At 39.6% G+C, this 14,352-nt stretch overlaps 1 protein-coding gene across 1 annotated transcript in view; it reads left to right on the top strand.

The window, feature by feature from the left end:
- Window positions 1-14,352, top strand: part of celsr3 (cadherin, EGF LAG seven-pass G-type receptor 3) — a gene marked incomplete at both ends in the record, with an annotated part of 119,486 nt that overhangs the window by 18,875 nt on the left and 86,259 nt on the right. The window contains 2 exons of the mRNA XM_080496409.1: window positions 6,645-6,988; window positions 11,155-11,443. Coding sequence (XP_080352535.1) covers window positions 6,645-6,988; window positions 11,155-11,443 — 633 coding nt within the window. The remainder of the gene's footprint in view (window positions 1-6,644; window positions 6,989-11,154; window positions 11,444-14,352) is intronic.

Genomic DNA, 14,352 nt, shown 5'->3' with positions numbered 1-14,352 from the left:
GTACGAACACATCAAGGGTGAAAATGTTGGCACGAAGCCCAACGGAGCCGGGAAAGCTCGCAGGAACCTCTCCGAGTTGTTACTTTACAAAAAGCTTTGTTTTCCCGCTGTGCTAAGGACGCCAGAATAACCTTCCATTTGTGACATTCTGAATTTGGACGATATTAATGTTTTATTGTTTCCATGCACGCTAAAGTGGAGTGGTATGAAGATAGGGCGATGCATTAATTATAACGTCCCAGCATACCAGCAAGATTACCTTTGGCCACAGCTCACCAACAAGTTATTCGTAATTCCTCTCTGACTCTCGCTTTACATCCACACAGACTTCATACCTGTTGAAAAAATACTTGCAAAGACATCAGTGTTGACAGATGATTGGAGTTCATAGTCAGAACAAGAGAACTTTATATTTTTGAAACAAAATCTGTTTGAGTTTCAGTGGTAAGAGTAGAAATCCCCTGAACCCGACATAGAATTCAGAGGATCACTTCTCTGTTTTCCCAGTGAAACATTTGTCCTGGCCCTCCATGTGATTTCCAACAATGTTTAGCGCTACGTTTTGCAGTTTAATCAAGATTTTAGGAGCAGTTTCTAAATGTACAGTGTAAGAATGTCTTTTAAAAATCATACCTGAGGGAAATTAGAATTCCGGATGCCAATCGTCTGAACAAAAATGTGTCTTTTTACCGTGTTGCTTTTCAGACCTGGGATAGAAAAAAAAACCTTGAATTTTTAGTCCTTCGGTGTAGTGAACCTCTGAATACCGCAGTTATTTTTGTCTTAAGATGCACCGGTTTCAGAAAAAGCACAAAGTACTGCACATGCATACTACGGCCACATATATAGGTTTTCTGTACATGCGCAGTTACTTTGACAATGATCACAATGACAGAGTACTGTTAGCTCTGCTCACTCTTTTGAATGTAACAGTGTTTCTCTTACCAAGTGCCTATTTTCTCCACCATCATCTTCATCACATGCTGAGAGGGATTTCTTCCACACATCTGATACTAAGTGGGCTTATACGAGGAAGAGAGGCGGCTTAAAGGCTCTTGACTGTTCATGTTGTTCTGTTCTCTGCATTAATGTTTTTTGTGGTCTTATTACAAAAAAGACACGATCAACCACTGGCCGTTTCTACATGTCTGGTGATTCATACCAATATTTTGTCAGCTGAATGTGAAACCTTTGTGAAGCTAAAACAGAAAACTGATATACAGTTTCCAGCACGTCATTCTCATGGTGACATGTTATGGATCTCCCATATATGTGGCGGTTTGAGATTGTCTGTCTTGTCCTGTGTTTGCCCTGTTGACCAGTCCATGATGGACTCGTGGTTATTCGTGATCGGCTCGAGTTCTATGCAACCCGAAGTTGGAAAAGCCTTTTAAAAGATGAATGAAGGGATGGATCTTTCTGAGTGGAGTTTTCGTGTTCTCCCTGTAAATGTATTCAATTTATTTGCACAATTAAAAGAAGATGAATCTGGCTTTCTGAAGTAATGAAAGTAGAAAGTAGCATGACGGGTTAAAGTACCTGAGTGAAATCTGTTGCTGCTCTCAGAGGTGGTAGGTTGGTTCTTGACGGGAAATAGATTTGCTTTAAAACTTCAAATGATTTGTTTCATATTTCTGGACTTCGCATGAATCTGTATGTGAACGAATAAATGACATGTACTTCAACCACAAAAAAGAAGCTAAAAATATATATATTGGAGATATTTTTACCTTCTTGTGAGTGTTCAAGGTTCACTGTCAGAATTTAATAGCTGCTCTGTGCAAACACGACTCTGAAGGCTGATAAAATCACAGTAAAGTTACAAACCATCAGGGCAAACAGGCTGTGACACTTCTGAGTACCATTTCTTTTTTTTAACTTTGGTGTGTTGCATGATTTGTTGAGTTGTCAAATACTCTGCTCCGAGTGTCACACTCGTCCCATGTGAGCCACGAAACAGGGTTCCTGCAAGGCTGTGATTTAGAGGGAAGACTTTCAGCCTGGCACAGGAAATTGTTGTGTTATTTTCTTTTTTTCTTGTCAGAAAACAGACGAGCACACAACCGCAGGAGGCCATCATGCCTACTGCACACAAAACAGAGTGTCAACAAATACAAGTCAACAATCAACCTCTCCAGCAAAGTCTTTGGGATACGGATCCTCTGATTGATAAAACTGCCATGTGGTGCCGAGCAAAGAGCCACAGTCATAAAAATAAAGAGTATTTTAATCCTAAAATGTAATGTTACATAATATAATCCCCTGGGTTACCACAGTGTGCCTGCATGTACATACTTAAAACAGCATTTTTGAGCAGCATGCGGGTCAGAAAATAACACAAATTTGTTGTTTTGAAGAAGACTCTGACAGTCAAATACTCTGTTACATAATACTGTGAAGCCTAGATTGCACCAAAATGCAGTATGTCTGTTTTTCTTTTTTTTTTTTTTATCTTTGAGGACTTTTTTGGGGGAAGACCAGAGAATAAGGCCCCTTTTCACGCCAACGGTGCTCCAAGTCACTGAAATGACCACTTTTTTGAAAAATAGTCCCCAAGGTGGAACTATTCTAAAACGCTCCAACTTCGTCTTGTAGAAATGGGGAAAATGCTACTTTTCAAAAACGCTGCTACTCCGCATGCGAACCACGGCAATAGTAAATAGTTCCTCTGAACATGTGTTAGTAGATGTACTCGCTTTTGTTAATGTGTGGCTGCCTACTGATTGCCGGTAAAGAGATCTCCCCCATGGGGGATTATTATAGCATGATTAATAAATAAATAAATACATAAATAGCCTGCAATGCTAACTGCATTGTTTTCAGTGTTTCTGTGGAAATACTGAAAACATAAACGATGCTATTTCACTCGAATCATTGTCGCATGAACAGGGCCCAAGTCACTCCTTTGTCTTCTCACAGCTGTTTTCAGGTTTAATAAACTTTCATATGAGAAAAAGTGGTTCTAGAACCAAGTTAGTACTCTTACTACATCGAGTACATGTTTGGTTTGGGTTAATATTTGTCTCACAGACTTGGCATTATTAATGCTTTAAATTTCATGTAACCTTCTGCTTGAAGCCAAATCTTCAAAATGTATTGGTGTAAATGTTACAATTGTTGCTTATTTTAATGTTCAGCCATTCGAGCACAGAATAGAAAACAATACTTCCCACTGTGTATGTATCAAACTGAAAGAAAAGGGAATATTTTGGGCAAGTTTATCCAAATTGAATGAAAAGCAGCGATAGAGGAAATATTGAGAAGAGTCTGATTAAATATCTTTTAGATAATCCACTTACTGTAGTTACTTTAATGTTATGTTGGTTGGTTTGGAGATGAGCTGGAGTTAAGTATGAGGTGTTGTTCATTTCCAAAAAAAGAAATGTCTTTCATGGTCTACTTTCAGTGTCATTTTCAATATGTAGTTCACCTGTTGGGCCACAGCTCTCGTCTGCCAAGGTTACACAACCTGTGACCAGCTGAGCCTTCAAATCTGGTGTGGTATAACAGCTGGGATGAATCTGGAAATCTTTCTGGTGCCTCAACATACATTATTTTCAACTGCAGTGTGTGTGTGTGTGTGTGTGTGTGTGTGTGTGTGTGTGTGTGTGTGTGTGTGTGTGTGTGTGTGTGTGTGTGTGTGTGTGTGTGTGTGTGTGTGTGTGTGTGTGTGTGTGTGTGTGTGTGTGTGTGTGTGTGTGTGTGTGTGTGTTTGTGTGTCAAAAACTGGGTCTACTCCAGCAGCTTATCCCTGGTATTTTCACAGATCCCTGTCTCATTTCAATGACAATGGGGGATCAGTGTCAATTAGTGCTGCGTCTTTGCATCGTGATCCACCGGGTTGATAATAAAGCTGGCTTTTAGCCCCAGAAGACGAGGTGACATTTAATTATTTCACCCTCGTGTATTACATGGATGTACACTACAAAGAAAAATCGAGATACTTACCTTTTTTTCGGTCTTGTATGATATTGAAGGTTGTTTATTTCCCCGCGTGTGTGTGTGTGTGTATATACATATATGAATGTAGTGGTTACGTGGTGGTTTTCCTGCCTCCTCAGTTGCTCTCTGCTCTTCACAGCACCACTCCTCCTTCGAGCTGTTCATTTATTACGACAGGCTCTGGATTCTGTGTGTGTTGCTCTTTGCCTGTGTGTATCTGTGTGTGCATGTGCATGTGTGTGTATTAGAGGTCAGTGGGGAGTGAGACTCCTCATAATCCGGTAATCAAACCAGCTGCCACCAGACCCAACCCCCAGCCTCCCTCCCTCCCTCTCTCTGTCTCCTCCCTCTCAGCCTCCCTCCATCATTTCCTCCATTTTTTCAACCCTTTAATTCTTTTTTCTGTACTATATTTCTGTTATATCCCTATATTAACATTTTTCCTCTTTCCTCATTTTTTTGGGGGGGGACAACGCATTGCATAACAAATGAGGCATTATAAATTAAATTAATTGATTATTTTAAATTGCAGTGGCTACTTCCATACATTATATTGATGCATTAACAAAAGGATATACTCTTTTGATTCCCCACCCGTGGAATAATACAATCATTCTTTTCCTTGTTAAAAGCTCTCCTTCTCGCCTCTCCAGTTTTATTAAACCTCCCTTGCTCTCCTTCACCCTCTGTTGCCTCTCTGTCTCACCGTCTTCCCTGCACCCTTTATTCAGTCACAATCTTCCAATTTCCTTCTTCCTCTTGTTCTTAACATGTGATGCATTTTTAAACGCAGAGGCGACGCATGTATGGCTTCTTTCCTCATTATCTTTCTATTATACTTCACCTGTTTTTTCTCAACAATGGGTTTGAGTGCAGCCACTGAAAACTGCCTCCTCATGCCGACGCGGCTGCATCATTTGTATTCCTTTGTGGCTTATAAGCCAACATTGTCCCACCAAATTGCTTTACAATCCAAAGCAGTGCTGTTTGCATTTATTGTAGATGAAACACACCCGAGTCTTTGGGTGTGACACCGATGCTGCTGTGTGTGATGTGAATCTGTTTGTGTGAATGACATCAGTGTGTTTTGTGGACTGGAGAAAACAGAAGAGCTGTGCTGATTCAGTGCAGAGAAGACTGATGTTTCAGCGACACCGCCGTCGCCTTCTCTCTTTTCTTTGGCTTGTTCAGTCGCAGGCTTACAATTGGAGGTTCAAGAGGGTCAGTTTCCGCTTTCTGTTTCTAAAATGTATGATCAGAGAGTTTCATTGTCTATGCTGCCACCGCGAGCAGGAGTATAGGAAAAAATATCTTTGCTCAGCTTTTGAGAAATATAATACATTTCACATGAATCACTACTTTTGCTGAATAAAAATACACACTATGCATCTATGGCAGTGCTTCATATTGATGCTGAATGTCTGCAGGCTGTTTGTAGCAATGCTAACCACAGATATTTAACAGCTATAATTACATGGTCGTACTTTAGTTTTGTGTTTCCAAAGTGAGGGACTGGTCTCTGCTGGTTGGCACTAAAGAGCTCCAGGGAGGTGTCTTTGTGACCTTTGGCTGTTTCACTGAGGCGACGTGCAAACTGTTTTTGTCGTTATGTTCTTGGCCTCAGATTGAGTTTAGCTTGTTTATTGAGCTACAGTTTTGTGATTTTATAATTAAATATCTAACCCATCGCTAATATTGGATGGGAATGTCTGCACACCCAGCAAGCTATTTAAATGACCCCCCCGTTGACTTCTGTCTGCCATTAACACATCACTTTTAATGAATTGTAAAAACAACAGCTGCTAAAGTATCTCATGGACCAATGCTACTGTGTGGTTATATGTGCCAACTTAAATGATGTAGTAGCCCAATTCCAGTCACAGCAATATGGTTTTATGACATTGCTTGAAAACAAAACTGCTGTCAGCTCCTATCTCTGTTCTTACATCATTTATGTAATAAGCAGAATTACCTCTGACTGCTCCAACTGCAAGTGCTGAGAGCTTTTGTGTTTGTTGCAATCCTCTGGAGACGACCTTTGGCAGTGTTTTGACTTATACTCCAGCCTCCAGCACAAGTTTATTCACTACAGTAATAAAAAGCTGTGGTTCGTTTTCGACGTAAAGGCACCATTAAGTGTTAAATGTCTTTGTTTAACAGTCATTTTGAAACTGATCCTGGATGTTTCTATAGTTGTTTATTCTTTCTGTTTCTGGTATTGAGATGCATGTTGATGTTCACAATGTGTGATAGCAAAATCTGGAATGTATATTTTTCTTGCATTTCTAGTCTACACCAGGGCTGTCAAGCTAATTTTATTTCCTCATACAAATTATAGTGAAATGTCAAAAACACACCATCTGTTTGGTGTCTTGCATTTTCTTGGTAAAACTGAAACTGACCCGAGTTTGTACTCTTTTGGGGACGCCTGCATCTGCAGAATGATTTCTTTTCAGACTAATGTGACTTTTTTTTGTCTAATCTTCTTAAAGTCTGAAGCTATCCTGTGGGCTTTAACTGACCTTCTTGTTGGGCTCTATGTTTGCCACCCCTGCTCTATCCTTATGCCTCATCACTTGTACACAACAACAAGCCACTCTCTGTCTCTACCTAACTTCTTTCTTCTGCATCTGCTTCAATATATGAAAATTTAAATCTATGAATTCACTGGTTTCCTGTGTTTTCTTCTCCCTCCACTTCAGATGGTTCTAACAGAATTTCAGCTGACTGCGTCCTCCGTGTCCTCATCATCACCGAGGACATGCTGGGCAGCAGTGTCACCGTCCGCCTCCAGAATATGTCCCAGGAGCACTTCCTGTCGCCCCTGCTCAGCAACTTCATGGAGGGCGTGTCGGCCGTGCTCTCGGTGCCCGTCGAGGACGTTTTCATCTTCAACATCCAGCCGGACCTGGACGCGGCGCCGGGAGGGATCCTGAACGTGAGCTTCTCGGCGGCGCTGCCGGGCGGACACTTCTTTCCCTCGGAGACCCTGGAGGAGCAGCTGTACCTGAACAGGCCGAGGCTGACGTCACTGACGCAGATGGAGGTGAGTGCATGTAAACACACAAAGTGTGCGGTCCTCTTTAATGTGTTGTACCTCCAAGGTTTTAAAATGAATAAATATCTTTTCTTTGGGAATGATCTTTTTTTTTTCTTGTCAAGCCCATTCAATGTGCATTTTGTATTTATTGACTATCAATCCTTAACATGTATGTGTTGATATTTACTTATTTATAATTTATTTTCATTTACTTATTTGTCATTTTAAAATTCTATTAATATTTTATTCCCTTTATGGTCAGTAGTAAAGTCTAGTCTAATCTATAAAGGAGGCCACAACCTTTATGACCAAAAGAGCCACTGTTGTGACTTTCCACCAAATCAGTTGTAATTGGAGCTGCAAAAAAAACACATTGAACCTTTAAAATGAGGCTGATACAGATCTTAAAGTTTCATATATAGTTTTAATATGTAAACGTAAACTGTGTTATGCTGCATTTATGATGTTTCATTTACAATTTAGATCTTTATGAAAGGACTGTAGCTTTGTTATATTTTAACCAATATGCTACAATAAAGATATGATTCCAAAGTTTTCTGGTGTTCTATTTTAAACTTCAAATGTTGGTGTAGAAGAGCTTTGGTGAAATCCTGAAATATTTTAGGCACTATTAAAAAAAATTAAACGATCTTTAAAAATGTAGGTTGCTGTCATAAAGTTATTTCATTATTGTAGCATGAAATAGAAATCCTGTCAAAACAAAGATGACAGGCATCGGATGAGCCTCTTTATCTAATTCCACTGTTTCATAATTTTCACATCATGGCGCCTGATGTAAAAAGGATTTTCATGTATAAAAACAGGCACAAACGTGGTCCATTAACAGGATGTAATGAAGATCATGCCTGACTGACGTCTGACAGCTGGATCACCGCAACTTTTATCTGTAAACTTCATTATAAGATATTTTCTAGGTTGTCTCTCAGACTTTGTCATCGATCATCTCTTGTATTCCATTTTTATTTACAGATTTATTTGCAGTAATGATTCGATATGTTTGGTAACTTCCCTCAACCTCCAGTCACTTCAAGGCCAATGCAAGCAAACAAAATGGAAATGATACAGTTTCCAGCAGATTGTTCTCGTATAAACGGGATCTAAAGCGAGCAAAACCCTCATTTCGCAACTTCTGTTTGCACATGATGTCGGTCACGGTCAAATAATCGCCTGCAAATTTCAGGCAAAGTGAAAGTGCAATCTGTTCACATCAGCATGTGATTTAGCATGCTTTAAATGGAATATTAATAAATCAGGGGCATTCTGTCTTATAGTTAAATTTAAAGTGTGTAGAATTTAAGTACTGCCACTTTCGTAGTTAGATTGCAATAGTGAGTTACTTTAATGACCAGTTTCGCTGCAAACCTTGCATAAAATGTAATCTGTTTGCATGCAATATCTACATTTAAATCAGGCCCAGAGTCATTTCTGATATCCAGGGATGGCAGCCTGGCAGCCTTTGTCTTAGCTCAAGTTTAGTTGTTCAAATACTAAAATACCCCGATGAGCCGATTTCTGAAGATGATCTTTTTGGACCATCTACAGCCAACAAGTTCCAATCTCAGATCTCTGAGTCTTAAGCAAGAATAAATGAGCATAAGATGGAAAATAGATTAAATATACAGTCACATAATTGGGTATATGTGGGTAGATCAATACACATTTTCTAAATGTAACATGCAGCTGCGGTGTCGGTGCCTTTAAGCGTTCAGAAAGCATTTATTTCCAAGCATGTGAGCACGTGAACACAGTCTTTGAACCTATTGCATTACAGCTGATAATAGTATGTGCAGATCCTCCAGAAGCACAGCCATATGTCTTCATGCAACGTTGCACAGATATGACCACTACGCCTTCTCAAGCATGAAATCATGCACACCTGGAAACAGCCAGCACATCAGCAACGTACATGTTTACACAATCCGAAGCATCTCTTCACACAACCACGGGAAGGCGCTTATATAGAGGATAAACAAAAGAAACCAAAGCGGGCGAAGATTTATGAGAAGCTGATAGAGAGAGCACATTGGTGTCAAGAGATAATGCTGAGTATGTCTGACCTTCTCTTAACAGGGACTGCCACATTAACACATGCAAACAGAGACTTTAGTCTCATACTGTCAAAATAAGACACCATCGCGAGAGCTTATCTGAACCAATGACCTTAACTGTAAGCAAAAGCAGCAAATGGCCTTTTCTAGAAAGGGAACGGCTTAAGAAAGAAAAAACAGCTCTCTGTTTTCTTCATTTGTTCCCCTAACCCTTTGAAACAAGACTATTTTTAAAGTGTCTATATTATATCTCATAATCTGTGCGTCTGAAATTGGCTACATGGAATTATACTATATAGATTTGGGTATTGAGTAATGAATTTGTTTGGTGTTGGAGCATGTAGAAAAATAGCTTATTTATTCTCATACTCTCTCTCTCTCTCTCTCTCTCTCTCTCTCTCTCTCTCTCTCTTTCTGATATACGTATTCTGAATCCTGTATGTAATTTCATTAGCAAAAATATTTTATTTTAAATGGTTAAATGTGATCTGACTGGTGCGGCAGTAATGTCCTTCACCTTCGTTGATTTCTTATGCAAGTACGTTTGAAGTTTTCACTAAAATCGAGGCGACATTGTCAGAGAATTCGGTTTCTTTTTTCCTCACAAATTTACATAAACCTCATTTTGAATATCACAGCTTGAAGATCTATAGACATAACAATATTAATAGTGGTTGTTTGAGCCTCCAGGAATTCCCAATTTATAATCAAGTGTCCCTCTAATGGGCCTCATCAGTAATATGGTCCCTTAGGTAAAACAGCAAGGCTGTTATGGAACAACAGTCACTTACTCTCTCTTTTTGTGTTTTTCCTCATATTCTGTCCATATTAACAGTAAACAAGTCTAAAGATTTCTACCAATAAAATTCAAAACCTGTGTTTTAACTTGCTAGTTTTAACAGGTTAAAAGACTAGGTGGTCAAACTCAGTGGGTTACTTACTTTGAGATCAACCTTTCCTTTTAACGGTATTACGCAGCATTGTTGGAATTCAGGCATGAGAACCTTAGCTTTAATGAACTCTCAAAAAAGTATCTAATTATCTCATATCAACTATTTATGCCACTCATTAGTTCTGTTTCGTCCACAAAAGCTGTTTTACCATCTGTTTGTCTGCCTAATTTCCTTTTCAAGCCTGCTGACATAATTCAACTTCCAAAACTTTACCTGTTCAATGCATGTGTGTGTAAATCTAAATTCTTTTTTTGGCTCACCCTGGCATGATAAAATGTAGGCGTTATGGTGAACATGTAAGAGGCAACCACTCTAAGCATTGGTGCTTATTTTCAGATGACCACAAGATACTGGTATATTCATGTGGATTGGTCGGATACATTTAGTATCAAGCACCTGTATTTGGACATCAGCCTCATGGCCTTGCTGATTGCTTTTGTAACTAAAACAACTATGCGAAGAGAAGATCATCACTTATTAACTTATACCAGAAACATGCATCGGGGGTCCATGAGCAATACCCTCGGCCCCCCAGCTTCCCCCAATTGTTGCTCTGTGTGGCTGCTACTGATGGGTCGATGTGGGAAGGAATTTCTCCTCTAGGGATTAATACAGTACTAAAAAAAAATTTTTTATATTAAAAAAAACCATCTTGGTGATGAGCCAGCATCTTCCTCTGAGGACAGCGATGGCTGAGATGGTAGAGCAGGTTAAATTGTTTCTGATGGAGATGCTTGTGAATGGGTGAATGTGAATAACAATGAAAAAACACTTTGGGACGGCTAAAAAGTCTAAACTCCTAATCCGAATGTGTAATGTGACCTGTAACAAGGACCAGCCGAAAGTACATTTTGCCAGTGATTGTATGTAATTTTCATTTAATGTTCTCATTTTCTACTATACTCATCTTCATAACTCATTGAATATACAGGGGGGAAAAAATCCATTATAAATGTGAGACGCTACACCCGTGTTTTCAATGCTATCACATCTCAGAATAATTTTCTATGTGAAGAAAGATGAAAAGAACAAAGTCCTTTTTAAGAAAGTACAGCGGACAACAAAATGCATCATCGCAGAAGCAGACCTGTAATAGGAGTGTTGTTCACATTGAACATTATCCTTCATTTTCCCTCTGCTGTCCCTTCAGGTCCTACCATTCGACGACAATGTGTGTTTGCGGGAGCCTTGCCAGAACTACATGAAGTGCATCTCGGTGCTGCGCTTCAACAGCTCTGCCCCTTTCATCTCCTCGCCCTCCATCTTGTTCCGGCCCATCCACCCCATCGCCGGCCTGCGCTGCCGCTGTCCGGTGGGCTTCACGGGCGATTACTGCGAGACAGAGATCAACCTGTGCTACTCCAACCCCTGCCTGAACGGAGGGGTGTGTGCCCGCAGGGAGGGGGGGTACACCTGCATCTGCCGTGAAGACTACACTGGTGAGTGGCAGTCGTGTTCGTATGGGGGGGGGGGTGCTTTTGTACGTCTGGTGGTGGAAAGGTGGTGGAATGGTTCCAGTATCAGCTTTTAGCAAAATGGTGAATAAAACTGGGTTAAGTGATCAATCTTTTTGATAGTTGTTAAAGCTTGAGAGCCCAAATTGGACCAAATTGCTTAAAGTTAATGAAAATCACTGGCTTCTAACTGTATGTCTTTCCTTTTTATGGGCTATTCTTTTGTAAGTGTGTGACCTTTTCTCTGTAGCTACTTAAAACTGACTGAAAAGTCTACTTATGATTTGCAAGCTTGTATATTAACAGGTTGTTCAACAGAATGCTTCAGGTGAAATACTTCCAGAGAATCGGGAGTTAAGTGTGCAGGTCAAATATAAACTTCAGCACCTATTCTAATGATTTATAACTAATGTGACAAATAGCAAGTTCTACAAAGAATGTTAAACTTCTGTGCTCTATCTTTGGATTATATACAAGAACTTAATTAGGTGAATCCAGCCAAAAAAAAAAACTTTTTAAACATGTGGTTTATCATTTAAAAATACGATTTTTTTCATTGAGATTGTTGTACATGTCACAGTTGTAGCTTACTGAACTTCTCCTTCAACTACATATACCTGAAAACAAATGTAAACGTATATAAAACATAGTTCTATACTCATCCATTTTCTCATCAAAAAGTCTGGTATACATGGTATACAATGAACTTGAAGGAATCACAAGGGAATAGTGTCAGAGATGACCAGCAAGCAGTCAGAAATATTTAAAGTTTGTCGTCTCTGCTTGAGGGTTTGAGGCCAAATGTTTGCGATCAGTAACAATGATCTGGGACATTAATGTTTCTCTGATTTAATGTTCTGTTCATACAGGATTTGTTTATTTTCATTTTTTATGAAGCTATAATAAATTCACGAACCAGGTCTTTATGTGCAGTTTGAAAGTATTCTCACTAATATTGAGATAACTAATAATTCTATATGCAAATTCAAATGTGTTGAGGTACTTTGAAGCCTTCAAATGAAACAGATTTTAAAAATTGATGGCTATGATTCACATTCATTTGTTAATAATTTTCAAGGGACACTTGTATGTTGGTCATGTGTGTTCTACGTGTTTATTCTTTCGTTTGAAGACGCACTCAAGAGAATGTAAGTATGTGAAACTCAAAACATAAAAATCCATAAAATCACATAAAGGAATGTATATCTTATCTCTTATCTTTTATCAAACAACAGCAAACAGGAGAGCCAATACCTCCAATCTGAAGGAGATCTTTAAGAAATTTGACTCATGGTTGGTGTACATGTGATTGGTTTGACCTGAAATATAAAGAGATAGATGCTGTTTATGATGACACACTTGAAAGGAAGCAACCCGGGGTGCAGTGTGTGTATTTGTCTGTTTGTTTTTGTCTTAATGTAATCTTTATCTCCGCCCTGGGAAACTCACTGTCTGTGCTTCTTTTCTTCTTGTGCCACACTGACTTCCTTTTTGATCTGCTGTGTTTTCACTCTTTTGTCATGTTGAGCTGAACAACTTGAAAACACACACTGTGCCTCCTGGGAGAGCTTCTTCTTCCTCCTCCTCCTCTCTCTATCTTGCAGTCTTACACACACACACACACACACACACACACACACACACACACACACACACACACACACACACACACACACACACACACACACACACACACACACACACACCACGGCTGCCACAGAAACCTTCTCACTCTTTTCTTTTTTTTTTAATTTGGCCCCTTCTTACTCACCCTGTCACTCGCACAAACGCCTCATTCTCTCCTACTTTCCCCAATACACCAGGCTCATTTCAGGCTGCATCCCTCCTTTTCCCTCCGTCCCCTTGTTCTGCCGCGTTGCTTCAGCTGTTGAGTTGATGGAGGAGAGGATAGATGCTTCGGATGTCAGTGTGTGCGCTTGTGTCTGGGGGATATTTCACATCGTCTTTTATTTCAAATCAAAAGAGAGCTGAGGGAGTGAAGCAACTCCTTTCTTTCATGAGAGAGACGGAGTGTTTTCCAAACTCCCACACTGAGGCACAAAAAAAAAAAAAACAGGGAGAGAGAGAGATGAGGAGAGAGATAGGGATGAGACAGAAAGTAGACGTGAAAGAGATGGAGGGAGTCTAGAAAGTTTAAGACATGAAGAGACATGTAAAGTGAAGAGAAAGATAAGGAAAGGAGCCACAGATAATAAATAAATAATTGGCTACAGATAGGTGAACTTTGTGTTATACAGTCGACTTCATCAAATATGTCTCGTGCAAAAAAGATTTTTTATGAATAATCTGATTCCATGAGTCAAGAGTCAACTGTACCTCTCTTTAGAAAGTTTAAACTTTTACCAATTTCATCCAGTAACTCTACAATCATGCAGATCTATGTATAAATTCATTAAAAATAAACAAGATTTGTCCAGACATATTTCACAACTTTTCCCTCTATCACCAGACATCCACGCCGACCCAACGAGGAACCCAAAACACTTTGTCATACCTCCAAACATCAGCTGGTTATTGTGAGACCAAAGTCTGGAAATCTATGGACAAATCTCCTGTCCATAGCGTCCCACTGACTCTGTGTTGATATGTTGTGTGGTTCAGGTGACTGTTTTCATTAACATCCACTGTGTGGCCCCACCAATAATCCAGCACTACTGAATTGCATCAATAATTAGGCTGTTTTGAGTACAAGGCTACCCAAATAACAAAATATTAACATTTTGAACACATTTCAGACTGCCTCTCACATCGTGTGGGGGATGCAGCAAACATGCTAAGACAGGTCCTTTATGCTGAGGGCAAAGAAAGATATGAAGCCAGAAATAGGAGAGAATGAAAGCTGGTGAAGTGAGAGACTGAATGAAATGAGAAAA

This window comes from Blennius ocellaris, assembly GCF_963422515.1.
Source record: "Blennius ocellaris genome assembly, chromosome: 5".
Lineage (NCBI taxonomy): Eukaryota > Metazoa > Chordata > Actinopteri > Blenniiformes > Blenniidae > Blennius > Blennius ocellaris.
This window is presented reverse-complemented; position numbering and strand designations above follow the sequence as displayed.